This window comes from Megalobrama amblycephala, linkage group LG18 (genome assembly GCF_018812025.1).
Source record: "Megalobrama amblycephala isolate DHTTF-2021 linkage group LG18, ASM1881202v1, whole genome shotgun sequence".
Lineage (NCBI taxonomy): Eukaryota > Metazoa > Chordata > Actinopteri > Cypriniformes > Xenocyprididae > Megalobrama > Megalobrama amblycephala.
In genome coordinates, this window is record NC_063061.1 from 1,366,588 (window position 1) to 1,386,284 (window position 19,697).

General features: G+C 34.8%; 1 protein-coding gene across 1 annotated transcript; it reads left to right on the forward strand.

Moving 5' to 3' along the window:
* Positions 1-189: 189 nt before the first annotated feature.
* Positions 190-9,969, forward strand: lg18h5orf15 (linkage group 18 C5orf15 homolog). Its single transcript, XM_048165332.1, has 3 exons — positions 190-346; positions 4,773-5,413; positions 8,933-9,969. The coding sequence occupies exons 1-3, from the start codon at positions 220-222 to the stop codon at positions 9,062-9,064; spliced, it is 900 nt and encodes a 299-aa protein (XP_048021289.1). The 5' UTR covers positions 190-219; the 3' UTR covers positions 9,065-9,969.
* Positions 9,970-19,697: the final 9,728 nt, after the last annotated feature.

Here is a 19,697-nt window from a genome sequence, read left to right on the forward strand (position 1 = left end):
TTTTAACAAAATATAACTGATACAACCTTACAAAATCCCTAACTTTTTTTTTTTTTTAATGATGAACGTTAAACTTTATAAGAAACTCCTTTAATGTTGGATCCAGTCCTCCATGTAAATCAAAATGGCTTCAAATTTTTTTGCAACAAATCCCGCGTGAAAATAGAGGACTTTGCAACCCCAGTCACAACGCAGCGGCTACACGGAGCATGCGCGCTGATGACGGCGTCATTCAAGATGGCGACGTTCCGGAAGACTCGATGCAGGGATTCAGCTATGGGAATATTCGCAGTTTTAATGTCACTGCAGATCTTTTCTGTGAGCTGCGCTTCTCTGTCACCAGCAGGTTAGTAGAGGATTTCCCTTCAGGCATCGACGGGTTGCTCACTGCGGCCAGGGGTGTCATAACATAATGCTCATACAATCGAGCCCAAGTTTCGTGTCAAAGTTAACCTGTGACTGAAGTTGCGTCCCAAATGACGCACTATACACTATGCACTATGTTTCCTTTTTGCCACTTAAATGTCTTTCTCATCAAATGTTTGTGTCTCGATTCCAATAAATTTACATTATGTCATATAAACCATATAAAACTCACACAAGATTCTTGATTCCGATACCGGAAGTCTCGTGCTCTTTGTGACGTGGTCAGTTTGTCAACTGTCATGGCTTTGTAAACAAAACGCGAACTTTGGGTTTTGACTCCTGAAATTGTGTACAGTTAACTCATGGAGCCGCATTGAGATCTTTATATCTCTATATCATATCTTAAAATGAAGATTGCACAAGAAAAGTTTAAGAACCAGAATTTAAAATTATATTAAGAGATCTTTAATACTTCTTGAGTTTGCAAACAAACACAAGTGCTTTTCCCCATTTTTGAACTGTCACTGTTGGCATATAATGAAACAAATTTTACTAATAGACCTACCAATCTGACAAAATAATAAACTAATAAAATAGTAAAAATAAAATAATGCTGCCATTTTTCTAAAATCATTGTTACCCCCTTTAATAATTTGGCTCCATTGTTTTCATTGTTTTTGATACATGTAACCTTAATAAATAAGCATATGACACCAAAAGCTACTAGATGAACTCACTTGAATTTTAAATATTGTTAGATAAATAAACAAGAAGTAATAAAATAGTAACAAATAATCCAATTACGAGTACTAGCACAAATGAATACAACAGACTACAATGCTTTTCAAGTTTTTCATGTAGGTTTAAACAGGAGATTTTCAGGTACAGAAATTGTAATCTACTGTATAACTATATAACTATAGATATATAATATAACTATATAACTATAGATTAAACTTTATTAATCAGTCGAGAGCAGTTACAGATGCATAAATAATGTTTTGAAATGCTGAAAATATAAAACATTAAATGCTGTTATTTGAAATTATTTAAAAAATGAAGACACTATAAATGTGAAATTAAACCCGCCAGTAGGTGGAAGTGAATCACTGTTAATGAGCAACTCATTGAGATTCAACCGATTCATTCAAACGGCTGATTCACTCAGGAAGTGTTGCTCAGAGACGCAAAACAATTCTGTGGACTATTTTTCCACTATTTTTCATTGTTGAAATACAGCGAAACAGGCAATTTAGTTTGTAAAATGTAAGTCACATGATATTAAGGTCTTGTTCATTAAACTGTATGCTGAATAAATCAATATTACATTTGTAATTGTTGATATTTGGAGAAAAACGGTGCTGTGTAATATTGGTAAATATCTTTTATATTTATATCATTTAATATATACGGGGCATTTTTGCCCCTTATCTTGAATTCTGATGCATTCTAAATGTATTTTAATAGACTAAATCATGCAGTGAAAGCGTACACTCTAAATATGCACGCGCACTAGTCTTAACCTACTAGACTACGTCACGTAGAACATGCGTGCACTCAATGAGTGTGTTTTTGTTTGGTTTTGTAAATTGAGGGACATACTCAATCATTTCAGATCGTTAAATCAACAATTACGATATCATAGACAATATATATCGCACACCCTACAGCACTGGCCTGATCGGGCAAGTGACCGTTCCATCTACTGTCCTGAGCTTCGTTCACACTGGCCCCGGGCCATCGGGCAGTCCTTATTGTCGAGCCCTGCTGTACAAAATAGTGGATTACTCAATAAATATTCTTCCATGACATTTAATATTTTGGCTTTCATTATTGTTTTTGTCATTCTACAGAAAAAATATTAACAAAATTAAAAAATCTGAGCCTGGGAAGTTTCTGAAATTTCTTTTAAAAATGTCGCAAATTTGTTGACTTTTGAAAATTAAGTTTTGTTTTGTTTTTTCTACCAAGGAAGGAGTGGTTTTGATGCACAGATGTTTTTATTGTCTCTTATAACAAAAATTCTATTATTGCCCCTTAGCAGATTTTGACTCTTATATTGGAATTACTCCGTAGAGATAGTGGTAGGACAACTTACATCACCATCTACTGTCGATAATGGGGAATGCATTAAAAGCAGAGGCAGGAAAATCCCTCCCCATCCCTGCCAGCATATCAAACCCTCCAAACTTTGTTTCCAACCATTTATGTAGTTCCGATTTGATATGTTGAATCTGAATGCTTTAATTAAAAAAAAAAATCAGTTTGAGTGAATGATTCAATGACTCACTGATGAATACTTCACCTGTTTCATTAATGGATGAATCAGTGTTTCCGAACGAATCTCTTGAATGAATGATTCAATAACAAATAAATTTTTTAACTGTCACTTGTCGCCATCTACTGGTGTAACGATGTAACTGATACAATTGTTATTTGAAGCGCCATGTTTTGCTCTATTTTTGCTTCCGTAGACATCAGTGTTTATATCCAAACTATAAACTTTAACCCCAGTTCTGTTTGTGAAGCTGTTTCATACTTGATGATGGCTCAGCGGCAGCGCCAACGCAGATCCGAATGTTCGCTGCACTGTAAACCCGAATAAGTTGGCAAAACTCAAAACATTTTTAAGTTAAGAAATTCAAAGTTTACGTAAGCATGGCAGATTTTTATTTTTTACTCAGACATTTTGATTGTTCTTAACTTTAAATGTTTGAGTACACTAATTCATACAAAACTTAAAATTTTCATGTAACCTCGATTTGAAAATTTTTATTGGTGTAAACTTAGCTAAGCTAAATTATGCTAATTTGCTAACATGTTAACAAATAATACAATAGCATGGTATAGCACCTCTTGTCACCATGATGTTAACTCTCCAAAAACCCACATTAACAGAAACTCTTCTAACTCTTCTAATCACTACTGAATCTCCCACTTAACATTAATCTTGCACACGCACACACACACAAAACTGCATAACACTTAATTTTAGCATTTACTCTCCCTTTCGAGTGCCATGGGCAGAGCATGCTGGGAAATAGAAATCTCAGCCCAGTTCCAGTTAAACTTAAGTTTGTCTAAATTAAACGAAATAAGTTCACACCCAAAACAATGAAACAGTTCAGTTTACTCAAAATATATCAGTTCTGTGAACTGAAACAAAGTGCTAAATACTAGAGTTACAAAATTCTGAGAATTTTCAAAGCTGGAAACTTTTCATGGGAATTAATGGGAATATTGCCATAAACAGGAAATTTGCAAAATTGCAGGTTAGCCTATAATAGGGAACTTAAATGTAGTTGAAAAAAACATCTTGCAGCATAATTTTGGTTAAAACAATCAGATTTAATGCAATTTCAGTTTAATTTTTAACCTGCACATTCCTCAATCACATTCACACAGCACATGACTTACTGCAGGGATATTAAGGCCACACCCCCTGCATGCACTGTGCATCCCCCAGTCCATAACATGCACATTTGATGAAAAATACAGAAAAAACTGTAATATTGTGAAATATAACTACAATTTAAAATAATGGTTTTCTATTTTAATATACATTAAAATATTAGTTATTTCTGTGATGCGAAGATGAATTTTCAGTGTCACGCGATCCTTCAGAAGACTAATATGTTAATTTGATACTCAATTAGCAATGTTGGAAACAGTTTTGCTGCTTAATATTTTTTATAACATGAGATACTTTTTTTCAATGAATCCTGAAAAAGTATTGCAGGTTCCAAAAAATATTAAGCAGCAAAACATTGATAGTCACTGAGGATCAAATCAGCATATTAGAATGATTTCTGAAGGATCATGTGATACTGAAATAAATAACACATAACAATTGCTGCAATAAAATATATTTTACATATTTACTAAATTAGAATTAATTGAATGCGAAAAATAATTAACTGGTATTTCATGTTATGACCAAACAAAATGTGTATATTTATGTTTGTATATGATGCATTTTATATAAATATTATACATTTTATATACATTTCCCAAAATTCCAAATAATTCCCATAAATTCCCATTAAGTTGCCAAATTGGAATATTTCCAAAATTCCCCAGGTTAAGTTCCCATGGAAACCACCCCTTTTTCAACCCTACTAAATACTCATAAAAGTTAATTCGACTGAACTAATTTGTTTAATTTAAGTTTGTCCTACTCAAACCAATGAATTATTTTGAGCGTTAGGGTTCACAGTGTGTGATCATACTTGTTAAAGTTTTAATAGACACAGGTGAATCATTGTCATTTAGGAATAAAATCATGTGGGTGTTTGAATCAAGATTGCAATATTTTTTAACGATTAATCATGCAGCTCTACATGAAAATGTGGCCTGTCATGTCCTCGACAGATGTAAAAGTAATGTGGCTTGTTTTCCACCCACAGCTGTTGTGCAACAGGACGCTGTTAAGGAAATAACTTCAAACATCACAGTAGATCATCATAAGGAAGTGTCGAATACCCAGAACGTCAGTAATGGGAGCAAATTGGGCAAGGTTATGAATGTGACGGCAGCTCCCGCTATTGTGGCCGACAGCAGCACCAAAGCAGCAGTCACTCCCACCGCTCCACCTACGACCACTGCCGCAGACCAGCACAAAACCGCTCCAAAACAGACAACACCTGCCAAACTTAGAGCACCAGAGACTACCGCTGCACCTGCAGACACGCCAGCCGCCGTCTCCACCCCTGCAGGAGGCAAAGCAGAGAGCACCGTAGATTACATGGGTGAAAGCACGTCTCTAGGACTGGCTCCAGAATTGAAAGGCAACATAGATAATGAGGATGATGATGATGATGATGATGGTGATATTGATGATTACATGGGTGACATTGAAACACCTCAACACACCCAGGGTATGGGGAAAGACAACACTCCCCCTGAGAGCGCTGAAAAAATACATGTTCAAATCAAGGACACAACCATCTATACAACCCAGGATGAAGATTCCCACTTCTTCTTTCATCTGGTTGTCATCGCCTTTCTAGTTGCCATTGTGTACATCACCTACCACAACAAGAGAAAGGTATGTGGCAACTTGTTTGATAGGATGTGGCATTGCAAAAGAAAATGGGCTTCTCTTTGATCTAATTGCATTATTTGTAGTGCATTTATGTCATTTCGTTTTCAAATTAGCGCCAATTCGGGGGCGGAAATTGCTTGAATGGTGGGTTATTATTCGTAATGGAAAAAAACACAACTAATCCTTTGCATGTTCCCTGTTAGCCCTGGCTTTAAATCCAAACTATTGCAAAAATCCAAACATCATCTGCTATCGTCTTGTCAGTCAGCTCCTCACTCTGCACGCTTTCACTGCGTGATTTGGTCTACTAAAATGCCTTTAGAATTCCCCAGAATTTAAGATAAGGGACAAAAATGCCCCTGTATATCTTTCATATTTATATAATTTAATATAGTTAACCAATATTAAACAAAGAGCTCAGTTTTTTGTTCAAATATCAGCATGATTACAAATGTGATATTGATTTATTCAGCGTATAGCTGAATACTTAATATCAAGTGACTTACATTTTAGAAACCAAATCATCTGTTTCGCTGTATTTCGTCAACGAAAAATAGTTCCAAAGTCCACAGAATTGTTTTGTGTCTCTGAGCAACACTTCCTGAATGAATCAGCCGTTTGAATGAATCGGTTGAATCTCAATGATTCGCTCATTAACATTGATTCACTTCCACCTACTGGCGGGTTTAATTTCACATTTAAAGTGTCTTTTATTTTTTTTTAAATACTTTAAAATAACAGTATTTAATCTTTTATATTTTCAGCATTTCAAAACATTATTTATGCATCTGTAACTGCTCTCGACTGATTAACTTTAATAAAGTTTAATCTATAGTAATGTAGTTAGCTGTACATTCGATTTCTGTACCTGAAAATCGACATGAAAAACTTGAAAAGCACTGTTTATTTCATTTATATGTTTGTTCTGTTGTATTTCTTTTTGCTATAATTCATAATTTGATTATTTGTTACTATTTTATTACATACTGTTTATTTGTCTAACAATATTTAAAATTTAAGTGAGTTAATCTAGTAGCTTTTGGTGCCATAACCCTATTTATTAAGGTTACATGTATCAAAAACAATAACTACACTTATTTTATAGACCCATTTTCTTTTCTTTTACTTTATTATTTTTTTGTTGTGGGGCCAGTATAAATTCTGGCAGGGCAAGTAAAAATTTGAACCAATTTGAAAAATTTGAAAAATCTTTAGCGTTGAGTGCTGCTTTATAATTTTTATTTTTATTTTTAACAAAAAATGACGACGACGGTAGGGGGTGGTGCTGCGGTGGGCAAGTGATGTAATCTGTGGTTTGCAGCTGAACACCAGTAACACAGACCATTGCAGAAAGCCGCAGCACAGATCAGCAGCAGGAGACCGATTTCATTTATCACGATAGTGAGGAGCTGACTGACAAGACGATAGTGGAAGATTTTGGGATTTTTGCAGTATTTTGGATTTAAACTCAGTGCTAATAGGGAACCTAGGGAAAATTAGCGATTTAAAAGCGAGGTGCTCCCCATCCCAGTGATACGGGTATTACCGGTGTTGTCACATGTCAATTAACTGGTGAGAGAATTTCATTACCATCACAACCCTATTTAGAGGCCTCACGAATTTGCATATCAAAAATGATATGATGCCATTTTAGAGTTTTGGGAATTGAACCTCACTCTGAACAGCCGATAGTCATGTGAAGACTAGACGCTTCTCTTCTGCAGTGCAGTGCTGATTTGGTTCACGCCAAGGCTTAAGTTGCACAATGGACAAAAAAACACATTGGTTTTCCAGTTATTTAACATTCATGTCATGCCAAGTTACACGTAGAGTTAATGATAGGAGACGAGTTGCTTCATTTTTGTGGAAATGAAGAAGAAAAACAGAATATAAAAAACTCTGTTAACAGCCAGTCAGTGCATGTCGCTAAAAAGTGATTTCTGCACGTCTGAATGAACGGTTTCGTCTCGCACACGTGTCACTCAGGGTGTTTTCAGCGTCTGCCGTCTCAATATATGTGAGGGCATGAACATATGAACTGTATCTCCAGAGCTGCTTTGAGAGTCTCTTCACAAACTTTTCACTGTTTCGTGTGAGAAAAAGTACTGTCAAGTCAAATACACACTGAAACTGAAACTATGATCTTCACGACAAACCGTCAAAATAAAAGTTTGGTTTAATTTCAGGAAATTATGACAGAAATATATCACTACTGTAGCCTAACATGTACTTCTCTAAGCAATAATAATATTATTCCTAAGGAATATCATACAACATAGATATTTTTTTTCTTCCATAATTTTAGTTTTAAATTTATACAGTTCTGTTGTGCAGCATCTTATTTAACAAAACAAAAACAAAAAATGCAATGTTTTGTTGTAAATTGTTACATTTTCATTTGATTACATTTTTAAAGCTTGATTAAATTGTCAGTTTATATACATTTTGTATTAAATCATAAAACACAGAATCCCAAAAAAATTAAATGGAAAACACTGAATTTAAGGAAAAATAAAACAGATTTCTAAATTAAAAGGTAGCTACTCTTATGCAGTTTACATTTACATTCATTTTCCAGGTCATTCTCAAGGCCCTTCCCCATTAATGAATATTGTGATAAATATTGATATCATATGATATGGGAAAGATATTATGATATTTCTGGCCATATCGCCCAGCCTTAGCACATATAATTAAAATTAGAGATGCACCAATATATCGGCCAATAATCCATATTTTCAATGCTATGTAAAGCATTTGTGCTTTGTGTAAAGAAAATGCTAAGAAACCAGTTTGATGTTTAATATTAATAGTATTATATGAATTAATAACATTCAGAAAGTTAATAAATATTAATTTAATTTTCAGAATGTAGTAAATGTGTTTATATTAACTTGAGTAATGTGTTTGTTTATAACGAATACCAGTTACTCTGAAACAAGTTGAAGTGGAGAGAATAAAGTTTTTATTTGCATTTCTTTCAAAATATAGTAATTAAAAATATAATGTGAACCCCAAACTATCGGTATCGGTAGATATCACTCTGAATAATTGGCTATCGGTAGAGAAATTTAGCAATTAAAATCACTTGGCTTTTAAACAGCAATGCTTAAAAATGCATGCAAATGAGTAGCTTTCTTGATGGCGCGGCACAGCAACGTCATGTGAGCGTAACTGTGATAAAGATGATAGTCCATAATCTCATCCGGTTGACAAATTTCGACCTGTTTATTGTGTCTATAGTTCTATCAGTGATTATGACCAAAAGAAAATAAACTTAGATGATGTTCAAATTTTATGCCATTGTTGTTATGGTATTTTCTCTCATCAAAAAAATGGTATCAAATATCGATTTTCTAAAAAAAGTATTGTAAAGTTAGAAATTTCAATATCATGGCAACACCAGTTCACACATATGTCAGATCAAGCAGTATATAAAATCAAGGTGATGAAAGGCATATAAATGTATTTGCATTGAATGAAGTGTCATCATCATTGCTCCGTATCTTTCCTCTGGTGTAGCTGATGCTGCTGGCTCAGAGTCGCCGCTGGCGGGACGGCTTCTGCTCACGCGGGGTGGAGTATCACCGCCTCGACCAGAACGTCAACGAGGCCATGCCTTCGCTCAAGATGACCGACGATTACATCTTTTGACCAACTGAAGAAGAGGAAATGCAAACGGTTGATTTTGTCTACACATGGTGTCTTATTTAATCAAGGGGAGGAGGGATTGTGCTTTCACAGTCGTTTGTTTATTTCGTGTGCATTCTTCAGATGGGCTTTTCTGCTTGTGTTTTCTTTGGTGTCTGACAGCAGATGTTTTGAATGCTGCTGATGTGTGTAAAGTTTTCAGACTGTTCTTCAGCAGAACGTAATTTTTACATGTCTGCTGGATCATTGTTAAAAAAAAAAAAAAATGAAGGTATGTCCCTATAGATGTTTGATTATAAACTTGCTTTCTGTTACATAGGCCAAGCACAAAATACATTAATTTGCTTCCATTACAGTGGTTTGTTGACCTCTGTGCTGTGAAGATGTGTGTTAGAGCTGCACAATTAATTGTTAAAAGATCACAATCTTGATTCAAACACTCACACAATCTTATTCCTAAATGACAGCGATTCATCGCTCTATTAAACCTTTGACAAGCGAACAATCAGATCTGCGTTGGCAGAGAGAGAGCAGTTGTCACGCATAGCTATGAAACGGCTTTTTAACCACACAGTATCATTAATTCTGTGGAACAAACATTCAAATTATTACAGAAGTACTGGGATACAAGTTCGTAGTTCGGATATAAACACTGATGTCTACGGTAGCGATCAAAACAGAGTAAATAACTTTTGGAAGTAACTGATGCTTCAAATTGTATCATCAAGATTGTATCATTACATCGTTACACCACTAGGTGGTGACAAGTGACTGTTAAAAAATGTATTTGTCATTGAATTAGTCATTCAAGAGATTTGTTCAAAAACACTGCTTCATCACGTCTATGAGTGAGTCATTGAATCATTCAAGACCTTTGTTCAAGAATGCTGATTCACCCAGTAATGAAACGAATGAAGTCTTTGAGTGAGTCATTGAATCATTCATTTAAGACATTTGTTCAAAAATGCTGATTCACCCATTAATGAAACAAGTGAAGTCTTTGAGTGAGTCATTGAATCATTCATTTAAGACATTTGTTCAAAAATGCTGATTCACCCAGTAATGAAACAAATGAAGTCTTTGGGTGAGTCATTGAATCATCCAAGACGTGTTCAAAAATGCTGATTCACCCAATAATGAAACAAATGAAGTCTTTGAGTGAGTCATTGAATCATTCAAGACAATTGTTCAAAAATGCTGATTCACCCAGTAATGAAACAAGTGAAGTCATTGAATCATTCAAGACATTTGTTCAAAAACTGATTCATCCAGTAATGAAACAAGTGAAGTCTTTGAGTGAGTCATTGAATCATTAATTTAAAACATTTGTTCAAAAATGCTGATTCACCCAATAATGAAACAAGTGAAGTCTTTGGGTGAGTCATTGAATCATTCAAGATGTGTTCAAAAATGCTGATTCACCCAGTAATGAAACAAATGAAGTCTTTGGGTGAGTCATTGAATCATCCAAAACGTGTTCAAAAATGCTGATTCACCCAATAATGAAACAAATTAAGTCTTTGGGTGAGTCATTGAATCATCCAAGACGTGTTCAAAAATGCTGATTCACCCAATAATTAAACAAATTAAGTCTTTGAGTGAGTCATTGAATCATCCAAGACGTGTTCAAAAATGCTGATTCACCCAATAATGAAACAAATTAAGTCTTTGGGTGAGTCATTGAATCATCCAAGACGTGTTCAAAAATGCTGATTCACCCAGTAATGAAACAAATGAAGTCTTTGAGTGAGTCATTGAATCATTCAAGACATTTATTCAAAAATGCTGATTCACCCAGTAATGAAACGAATGAAGTCTTTGAGTGAGTCATTGAATCATTCAAGACAATTGTTCAAAAATGCTGATTCACCCAGTAATGAAACAAGTGAAGTCTTTGAGTGAGTCATTGAATCATTAATTTAAAACATTTGTTCAAAAATGCTGATTCACCCAATAATGAAACAAGTGAACAAAAAAAAAAATGTGCTTCTCGATGTATCCAGATTGGTGCAGCTCTAGTGTGTGTTCAGCACAGATCATATGTTGAGAACTCATGCTGACTCCAGAACAGCAATACTGTCATTGAATGTGTGTTTGCTGCAGCCGTCTCGGGCTGGTCCCCTTTATGTTCGTGTTATGACTTCAGTGAAGTTGTTTTATATTGCACATGATGTCTTGATGATCAGGGTCTGTCGTTTGCCAAAATCAAATTTGTTTTTATTGTTTCCTTGTCTTTCTTTGAAGCCGCTTTGTGTGAGTGTTGCCCAAAATCAAACACGACTGTAGCAGCAGCAGAAGTCGTCATATCAGTGTGTGTGTGTGTGTGTGTGTGTGTGTGTAGACCTGCTTCAGCTAGAACACTAATAACATATATGAGCCTTTTCCCTCGTCGGAGCACATGAAGGTTGTGTCTGTGCATGAATACCGCACTTCTTCAATAAAGCACCTCTGTATGCAGACAGTCACTGAGTGTGTCTTTCATTACGATATTGGATTTTAAGGCGATGCTGTATTATTTGTACACAATGCTGTATCAGTGAATGACGTCATGTGCATGACAAAGCCTCAACTTTTTTGTCGATTATTATTTTTTTTTCTTTTTCAGTTTCCCACTGTTTTAAATCACGTTCAGCCACATGTTGGTTGATTATTATGCATATAAGCTTGTAGGTGATTACAGCATAATTTCAGATTTTAAATGAATAATCATGTTAAAGTCATCATCAGTCATCTCAATCTTTTATTCAAACCACCAGATCTTTTTAATCTAAATACTAAAATGTGTGTGTGAAATGTATGTGTTACTGTGTGTTTCTCATTATATTGAAGGCTTGAATACATAGATATGAATAAAAAAGAATAAATGCAAAAAAAGAAAAATGTCATTTGTATTTTTGTAATTTGTATTCAATAGATTAGTGGATAAATTTGTTAAATTGAATTGCAACATTTGTGTGTGTGTGTGTGTGTGTGTGTGTGTGTGGCCACTGGGAGGCAGTAGAGTCCATGGAAACCAGTATACCTTGAGATAGAAAGCAGGGCTGTAAAACATTCTCAGTACATTTCCATGATTTCTCCCATATGCGTATTATAGATATTATATAGGTTGCAAAATAGTTATCTGATAAAATATGAGCATAAAATGTATATTCACAGAAATTTACAATACATAGTTTTTCCAATATTTTATTAATTTCCAAAACTTTGTGATGCCTGGACATCATCATTTTAAGATTGATATTTTCAGTTTTTCCACAGCTGGGACCATACTGAGTGTTTGTAATCTTGTTTATGACACTGAATATAGTAAGCTAGAGTATCTTTCTCTGTCTGTCTATAGATTCATACACTTGAATGTTATATTCTTCATTTACTTCATATATTTCAGTGTGAGGGAAAACTATGAAACATTTACCTGAACTTTAGCCTCATATCTTTAGCTTTGTACAAGATATCAATTGCAACTCGCTGATCACATGGTAAATTAAACATTAAAAATATCTTCATTTGTATTTTGAAGATTAACCAAAGCAGGTTTGGAATAAGTAAAGGATGATTTCATTTTTGTGTGAGCTATCCTGTTAAAAATGTAATATAATAAGCACACATGGCAAAACTGCACCAGAAAAAAAAAGATTTGATAAGAGAACTGATATTACCCATATCCTACAAAATTAAAAGGCAAGAAATGTGTAATATAAAATATTTAAAGTCCCCCTGTGGTGAAAATCAAGTTTTTAATGTTGTTTATATGTCTGTGATGTTTTTAATGTGCTAAATTCATCAGTGTTTACTGTTTAAACTGCAGTGATCTAAAGACAGTTTCAAAGATACGTCTGTGATGTCACTACCTTCTAACCAATCATGTCAAAGTGGGGGCGGGCTTTAGCATATCATTAACTATGTCCGCTCAAGGGAGCCAATATTATTGTTGATATGAAAAATTGGGTAGATTTAGCAATACGGCGGGTGTTTTACGATGTTATGATGAACTATCAGCCTTTCTCCATGATGTTCTGAGTCGTTCAAAGCGTTTGTAAGGAGACTTATTGTTAGAAGGCATCTGTCTGACTCTGAGATGACGAATGTGAACATGGTTTGTGTTTGTGAACATGGTTTTAGGACAGTTATTTTCTGGGGGACTTTAAAAACTATTGGATAAAAATGATTACATAAATTTCATTTCATTTTCAAATGAAAGGTTGATTATACTTTAAGTTTAAGTACATCAAATAGTTTTTTTTTTGTTCATCATGGCATAATTCCAGGTGAGGGGTTTTCAAGGACAATAGGTTGGGAAGCACCAGGACATGAAACACTGATTCGTTTGGATCCAGTGTGATCTTTGAGGCGCTCAGCCGACGCTCCGGCACATCTCCTGTCTGGAGGGCACGAGGGGCAGCTTTCATCTGCCACAGGCCCTGTCCGACATCTCCGGGCCCTTTGCATGGCTCTTAATGAGATCATTCATGTCCCACAATACATCTGCAGGGAGGCAGGAAATTGCTTTCCAGCCTGAGCAGGAGCTGCTGATGGGGGCTTGATTGTGGTCAGGTGGAAAAAAAACACAAGTCTTCAAGACGTGTGATTGAAAAACAGCCACTGAAGGATCTGAAACAACACAAATAATCTTTTTTGATTTAGAGAAAAGACTCAGATAAAACACCATGTATAGATTTCTGGTGTTTTCTTTCCTCTGAGTGGAATCTGATCAATTAAAGTGTTTTATTCGTAGCCAGAGACAAATCTCCTGTTGAGTTATCCACATTTTTAAACAGCTGCAATACAAATGTCTTGTTTTTTCATGCAGTGTTCCCAGAGCCGGCCCTAAGCAGAATTTTATTTGAGGGCCTCTCAACGCCACCAATACGACTGACTATTGCTTGATTATTCACACACTATAAATCATTGAAAATACATATGTAGAAAATTATTTTTCATTTGAGATTATTTTACACTCTAAAAAATGCTGGGTTAAAAACAACCCAAGTTGGGTTGAAAATGGACAAACCCAGCGGTTGGGTTAAATGTTCGCCAAACTGTTTTATTTAACCCAACTATTGATCAAAAATGACTATATGACTGACTTAAAATGAACCCAAAATATGTTGGAAATTAAAAATCAGACACATAATTACTAGAGGCAACAATAATAATCAAAAGGTGAACATTTATTAATAAGCAATTTAATAAAAAGTTCATTGTTTAATTATTATTCATTACATTTATTAATAAATGTTCATTTCCAACATATTTTGTGTTCATTTTGAGCAAGAAATACATTAATGTTTAAACAATAGTTGAGTTAAATAAAACTACCCAGCAGATATTTAACCCAACTGCTGGGTTAAAACAACTGATTTGCTGGTTTAAAATTAACCCAATCGCTGGGTTTGTCCAATTTTAACCCAACTTTGGTTATTTTTAACCCTGTATTTTTTTAGTGTTTTATATACATTTACATTTGATTTACATTTGATATTTAACAATTTTGTTAAATATCAAATGTTCAGGATTCAAGTTTAAAAAAATTATAAAACTATATTAAAAGCCACTTAATATTCATTTCTGTTAAATGACACTTGTCTATAATTAAAATTTACACAATTCAAATTCAAATTGTATTGTCATATTTGTAGATCCATATTTCTACAGTCTAAAAAATGAGATCACAAACCCAGCGATTGGGTTAAATGTTTGCTCAGCCTGCTGGGTAGTTTTATTTAACTCAACTATTGATTAAAAATGACTGATTTCTTGCCCAAAATATGTTGGAAATGAACATTTAGTAATATGTTAAATGAATAATAATTAAAAACGAACATGTATTAAATTAATTATTAATAAATGTTCACCTTTTGATTATTATTGTTGCCTCTAATAATTATGTTTGATTTTTAATTTCCAACATATTTTGTTTTCATTTTAAGCCAGACATATAGTAATTTTTAAAACAATAATTGGGTTAAATAAAAGTGTCCAGCACGTTGGGTCAAACATTTAACCGCTGGGTTTGTCCATTTTCAACCCAACTTGGGTTGTTTTTAACCCAGCATTTTTTTTTAGAGTATACAATTAAAAAAAAAAATACAAAATGTTTTCAACCCAACAATTTCAGTGATTTGAACAATTCTGACAATTCTGAACATTAAACCATTCCCTGGCTGCTTAATGAATGATTTTTAAGAAAATGAATATGTGAAATGAAAATGAAAAATGTCCAAAGAATTTTAATTTGTCAAACAAGCTTATAGCAGATATACAGCCGTAATCAAAAGTACTGGCAGTGACATGCTTCAGTTGTTGTGATGCTGATTCATGTTTCTAGATTATTGTTCAGAGTGATCAGATGCATTTTAAATAATTGCAAAAAGTTTCATTGGCCAAAAAATGAACTTTAATCCAAAATTTGTTTTTATTTATTTTTTTGCACAAAATTCCTAAATTTTTGGCCCTGGCAAAAAAAAAAAAATGACCAGCTAACATGATTTCACTAATCATTTCATCAGCACAACGAGTGCTAGTCAGGTGAAATCACTCTGTCATTCTGATTGGATAATCAGAGAAGACAGATTCCTATAAAAGGAGGGAAGAAGTGCTTCCAATCATTGTGTTCTTGTGATAGCAATGGTTCCTCCAAAGAAAGACGTGCAGCCGTCAATGCTTTGCATCAAAATGTCCTCACATGCAAGAAAATACTGCAAAGAATATTACACCTGAAAGAACCAGAAGATTTTTTTTTAAGGGAAAAATTAAATAATTAAATAAAAATTAAAGGATTAAAAGGGATTTAAGGGAATAAATAAGAGAAAAGGACGGTAAAATAAGTTCTAGGTCTAATTATAGCCTATAGTTGTGTTGTAAAAAAAAACATCCATGACCATGTGTGGGGCTGCTTTTCATCCAAGGGAGTCTCTCTCTCTCTCTTTCTCACAATTCTGCCCCAAAACACTGCCAGGAATAAAGAATGGTATCAAAAGTCCTCAAGAGCAATTTCTCTCCAGGAGCAATTTGGTGATGATCCATGCATCTTCCAGCGTGATGGAGCACCATGTCAAAAGGCAAGAGTGATGATGAAGTGATCATTACGTTGAAATTTTGGATCCATGGCCAAGCGACTCCCCGGATCTTAATCCTAATAAAGTGAGAATAAATCACTGGGTTGTTTTTACCCAGCTGGCTGGGTTAAATGTTTGACCCAACATTCTGCGTTGTTTTTTTAAACTCAACTATTAATTCAAAATTACTATATCGCTGGCTTAAATGAACCCAAAATATGCTGAAAATTAAAATCACACACAAAATTTCTTGAGTAACAACAGTAATAATCAAAAGGTGAACATTTATTAATAAGCAGTAAGACCCAGGAATGCACACAAATATAGGCAAGAGTTAAAACAATGTGTACATGTGTATGTGAAAAAGTGCAAAAAGAATGAAGAACTCAACAATTATACAGCTTATACCATTAAACAAATTTGCTTTTTAAAAATGGATTTTTTACGTTTGAAAACAAAATCAACCGTATTTTGCTTATTTTTTTCTCACGCCAAGAGCACTGTGTCCAAAACCTCTCTCTCCTCTCCGCTTTGATTAGTTTCCTTCTATTTCCCACATATATCCCTGTCGTAAGCGCAGCAGTGTGTATTATAAGGAGTAAAAATCAAGGAAAAACATGTTTCCATCGAGACAACTGATGCTGCTGACTGACATCTCATTAAATCAAATGATATACAGCACTGAAAAAGACTTTATAGACTAAATAAAAATGTATACAAATCTTTATTTTAGCAAAGTAAAGCACCAGTTCACCTGAATTGAGATCTGCTCTCTCCTGACGAGGATGCAAAAAGCTCTGAGTGACCCAACAGCTGGGTTGATGTTGTAGTAAAGCCACCGCTGGGTTGTTGCATCGGAGAATTTTTGTTGCAAAATTCTCCACACTCAAAAAAATGATTTTTGATGCTGTTCACTTTATTTAAACAATTTATTTTGATTCAAAACCATTGTATCAGGTTTCTGGTTTAAATGTGATTGATTTGTGTTAAATTGACTTGAAACGATTACTCTTTGACTTAACTTGATGTTTTCATATTGGAATAACACGTTTCAATCAAGTAACCCAAACCAGCCAACCAGGAGTTAATCAAACAGGACTTTTACTTCCCATCATGCTTTGCAAAGGGGCTGAACTGAGAGAGTAAATGTTGAAATAAAGTGTTATTTTAAGCTTTTTTTTTTTTTTTTTTGCAAGATGAGAAAATGGAGTGACTTGTGCTTGTGTTGGGGACCAGCTAACAAAACTTCTTTTCATTTTAATAATGAAGTGATCGCTATGGTAGTGCTGTTTCCTAAAAGCATCACAAACTTAAGTTGACTCTAGCTGTATTGGTGGCAATGGATCTTCAAATCAACTTAGGACATCATTATTTGCATTAATCAATTTAAATTTAACTGAAGCAACAAGATGAAGTTTTGTTAAATTAAAGTGCATTACCACATAATACAAACATTTTCATTCTTCTGACGTATTAAGATGATGTTTAAACTACAAATGTATATTGTGTTCATATCAAAATTCAAAGCAATCCAAGTTTACTTAATTTGATTAGATGCATAATGGGTTCTACGATTAAATCGTGTTCATTCAACAATAACCCTTGCGTGATTATTTGTCAGTTGTTACATGTGCATGTTCCTGTTTCTTGCTCTGGTTTTGCTCTTCCAGTTGAAATTCCTCCATTTAGATCCATGTTTTTGACTGCCATCCTTTGGTTCCCTCATTATACAGATGTGATAAGCCTCTTAAACGGTAACACAAACCTGTTCCTCTTTCCTCTCAGGCCTGCTGCTTGAAAGTACCTTTTGACCTTCATCACGTAGAACATTTTCATGACACTTTTTACAAAAAGGCATTTTGTACATTTTTATCACAAGCAAATTAATTAAAATCAGCCTGTCTCCTCACACACACACACACACACACACTGATGCCATTTGACCAATGATATGACATGACATTTCATTTGTCTAATTAGGTTTACTAAGAGTTTTTGATTTTATAGTTTTTTATTGTATAGCTCGAAAAGTGCTACATTTCTTTCAAATAAATTAGTCTAATAAAATAAATTAAGTTCAAATCTAATGCAGAGCCATTTTTACGTGGCTGCAGTAAGTGGTGTTTTATTTCCTCTACAGTATGAATTTTCTGCAGCGCTCTCACTTCTGGCACTGACTCTTCTCTCATTAGTCTTTCCGTTGAGAATCCAGGTATATCACCATATATGGTGTAATATCCTCTGTTGAAACATTAACATTAATGTCTCTCTGACTAGGAAGGCCAAAAACTTCTCGTAAGCATGAGACACAGATTGTGACATTGTGCGCATTGCACTAACACCAAATTTGCTTCAGTTTTGCATACACACCGCTATTTATTCCGCTCATTACTGATGCATTATCAGTTCCTAGCCCTGACATCTTGTTGATATCTAGAGAGGACAGGCAAGACTTTAGTGATTCAATGATTCCATCTGCTGTGTAGTTTTCTAGCTCCACTGCTGCCAAGTTACAGCTAATAATGCAGATTTCAGACAGACTGAAGCAGTGGATCACGATGTCTAGAATTAAATTAGTAGATTAAAAGACTAAATGATCCCTCACCAAGGCCTGTGACAAGTTCACTGATCAGTCACAATCACACTTTCAGTGCATTTGGTCTGGTGTGATTTGATGGCAGCAGCATCTTTAAAACATGCTTTGCATAAATCTAAGGAACACTGAGTTTCTGCATCAGTGAGATTTCTGTGTGATGTTGATGAGTTCATACGCACCTGCCTCTGATGGGGGAAAGGCCTGGCACTTGTGATGTGATTGGTTTTCAGCATGTTTATTTAGACTTCTTAGCATTAAGTGTGACTGCAGTATTTCCCAAAAGTGCAGGCTGAAGCCAGTGTTTTAATGCAGGTTCTTGAAACCAGACATTTCTGAAATGGTATTAACAGAGAGACAGGGAAGAGACAGACATATTGGTAGATGCAATATAAACCAAATAAATACATATTATGATCATGTATGATTTGTGTGTGTTCTTCGAGTGAAGGGTTACCTTCACTCGTGCGGTTTTCCCGCAGAACTGGAGTACTGTTAAACTGTTGCTGCGGGTTGGTTTTACATATTGCGTAAAATATATTTGACTGAAATGCTTGTGTTGAAATATTTTATAGAATGTACATTTCTTGAAGAAAAGGTAGTGGCAAAACTCAGTACTCGCTTGCTAGGGTGTTTCTAGGCAATTGCTAAGGTGTTCTGGGTGGTTGCTAGGGTGAGGCTAGGGTGTTGCTAAGGAACTTGGGGTGGTTGCTAAGGTGCTGCTAGGCAATTGCTAAGGTGTTCTGGGTGGTTGCTATGGTAACCTGGGTGGTTGCTAATATGTTGCTAGGTGTTTGCTAAGGTGCTGCTAGGTGGTTGCTATGGTAACCTGGGTGGTTGCTAGGGTGTTCTGGGCGGTTGTTAGGTGGTTGCTATGGTAACCTGGGTGGTTGCTAGGGTATTAATAGGCAGTTGCTAAGATACTTGGGTGGTTGCTAAGATGTTGCTAGGCGGTTGCTATGGTAACCTGAGTGGTTGTTATGGT

What these genes read in the sequence shown, in the direction of transcription:
- lg18h5orf15 (XM_048165332.1), top strand. Translation starts at nt 220, where the DNA reads ATGACGGCGTCATTCAAGATGGCGACGTTCCGGAAGACTCGATGCAGG. An exon ending in CGCTTCTCTGTCACCAGCAG is followed by an intron (nt 347 to 4,772) that starts GTTAGTAGAGGA and finishes TTCCACCCACAG; the next exon opens with CTGTTGTGCAACAGGACGCT. An exon ending in CCTACCACAACAAGAGAAAG is followed by an intron (nt 5,414 to 8,932) that starts GTATGTGGCAAC and finishes CCTCTGGTGTAG; the next exon opens with CTGATGCTGCTGGCTCAGAG.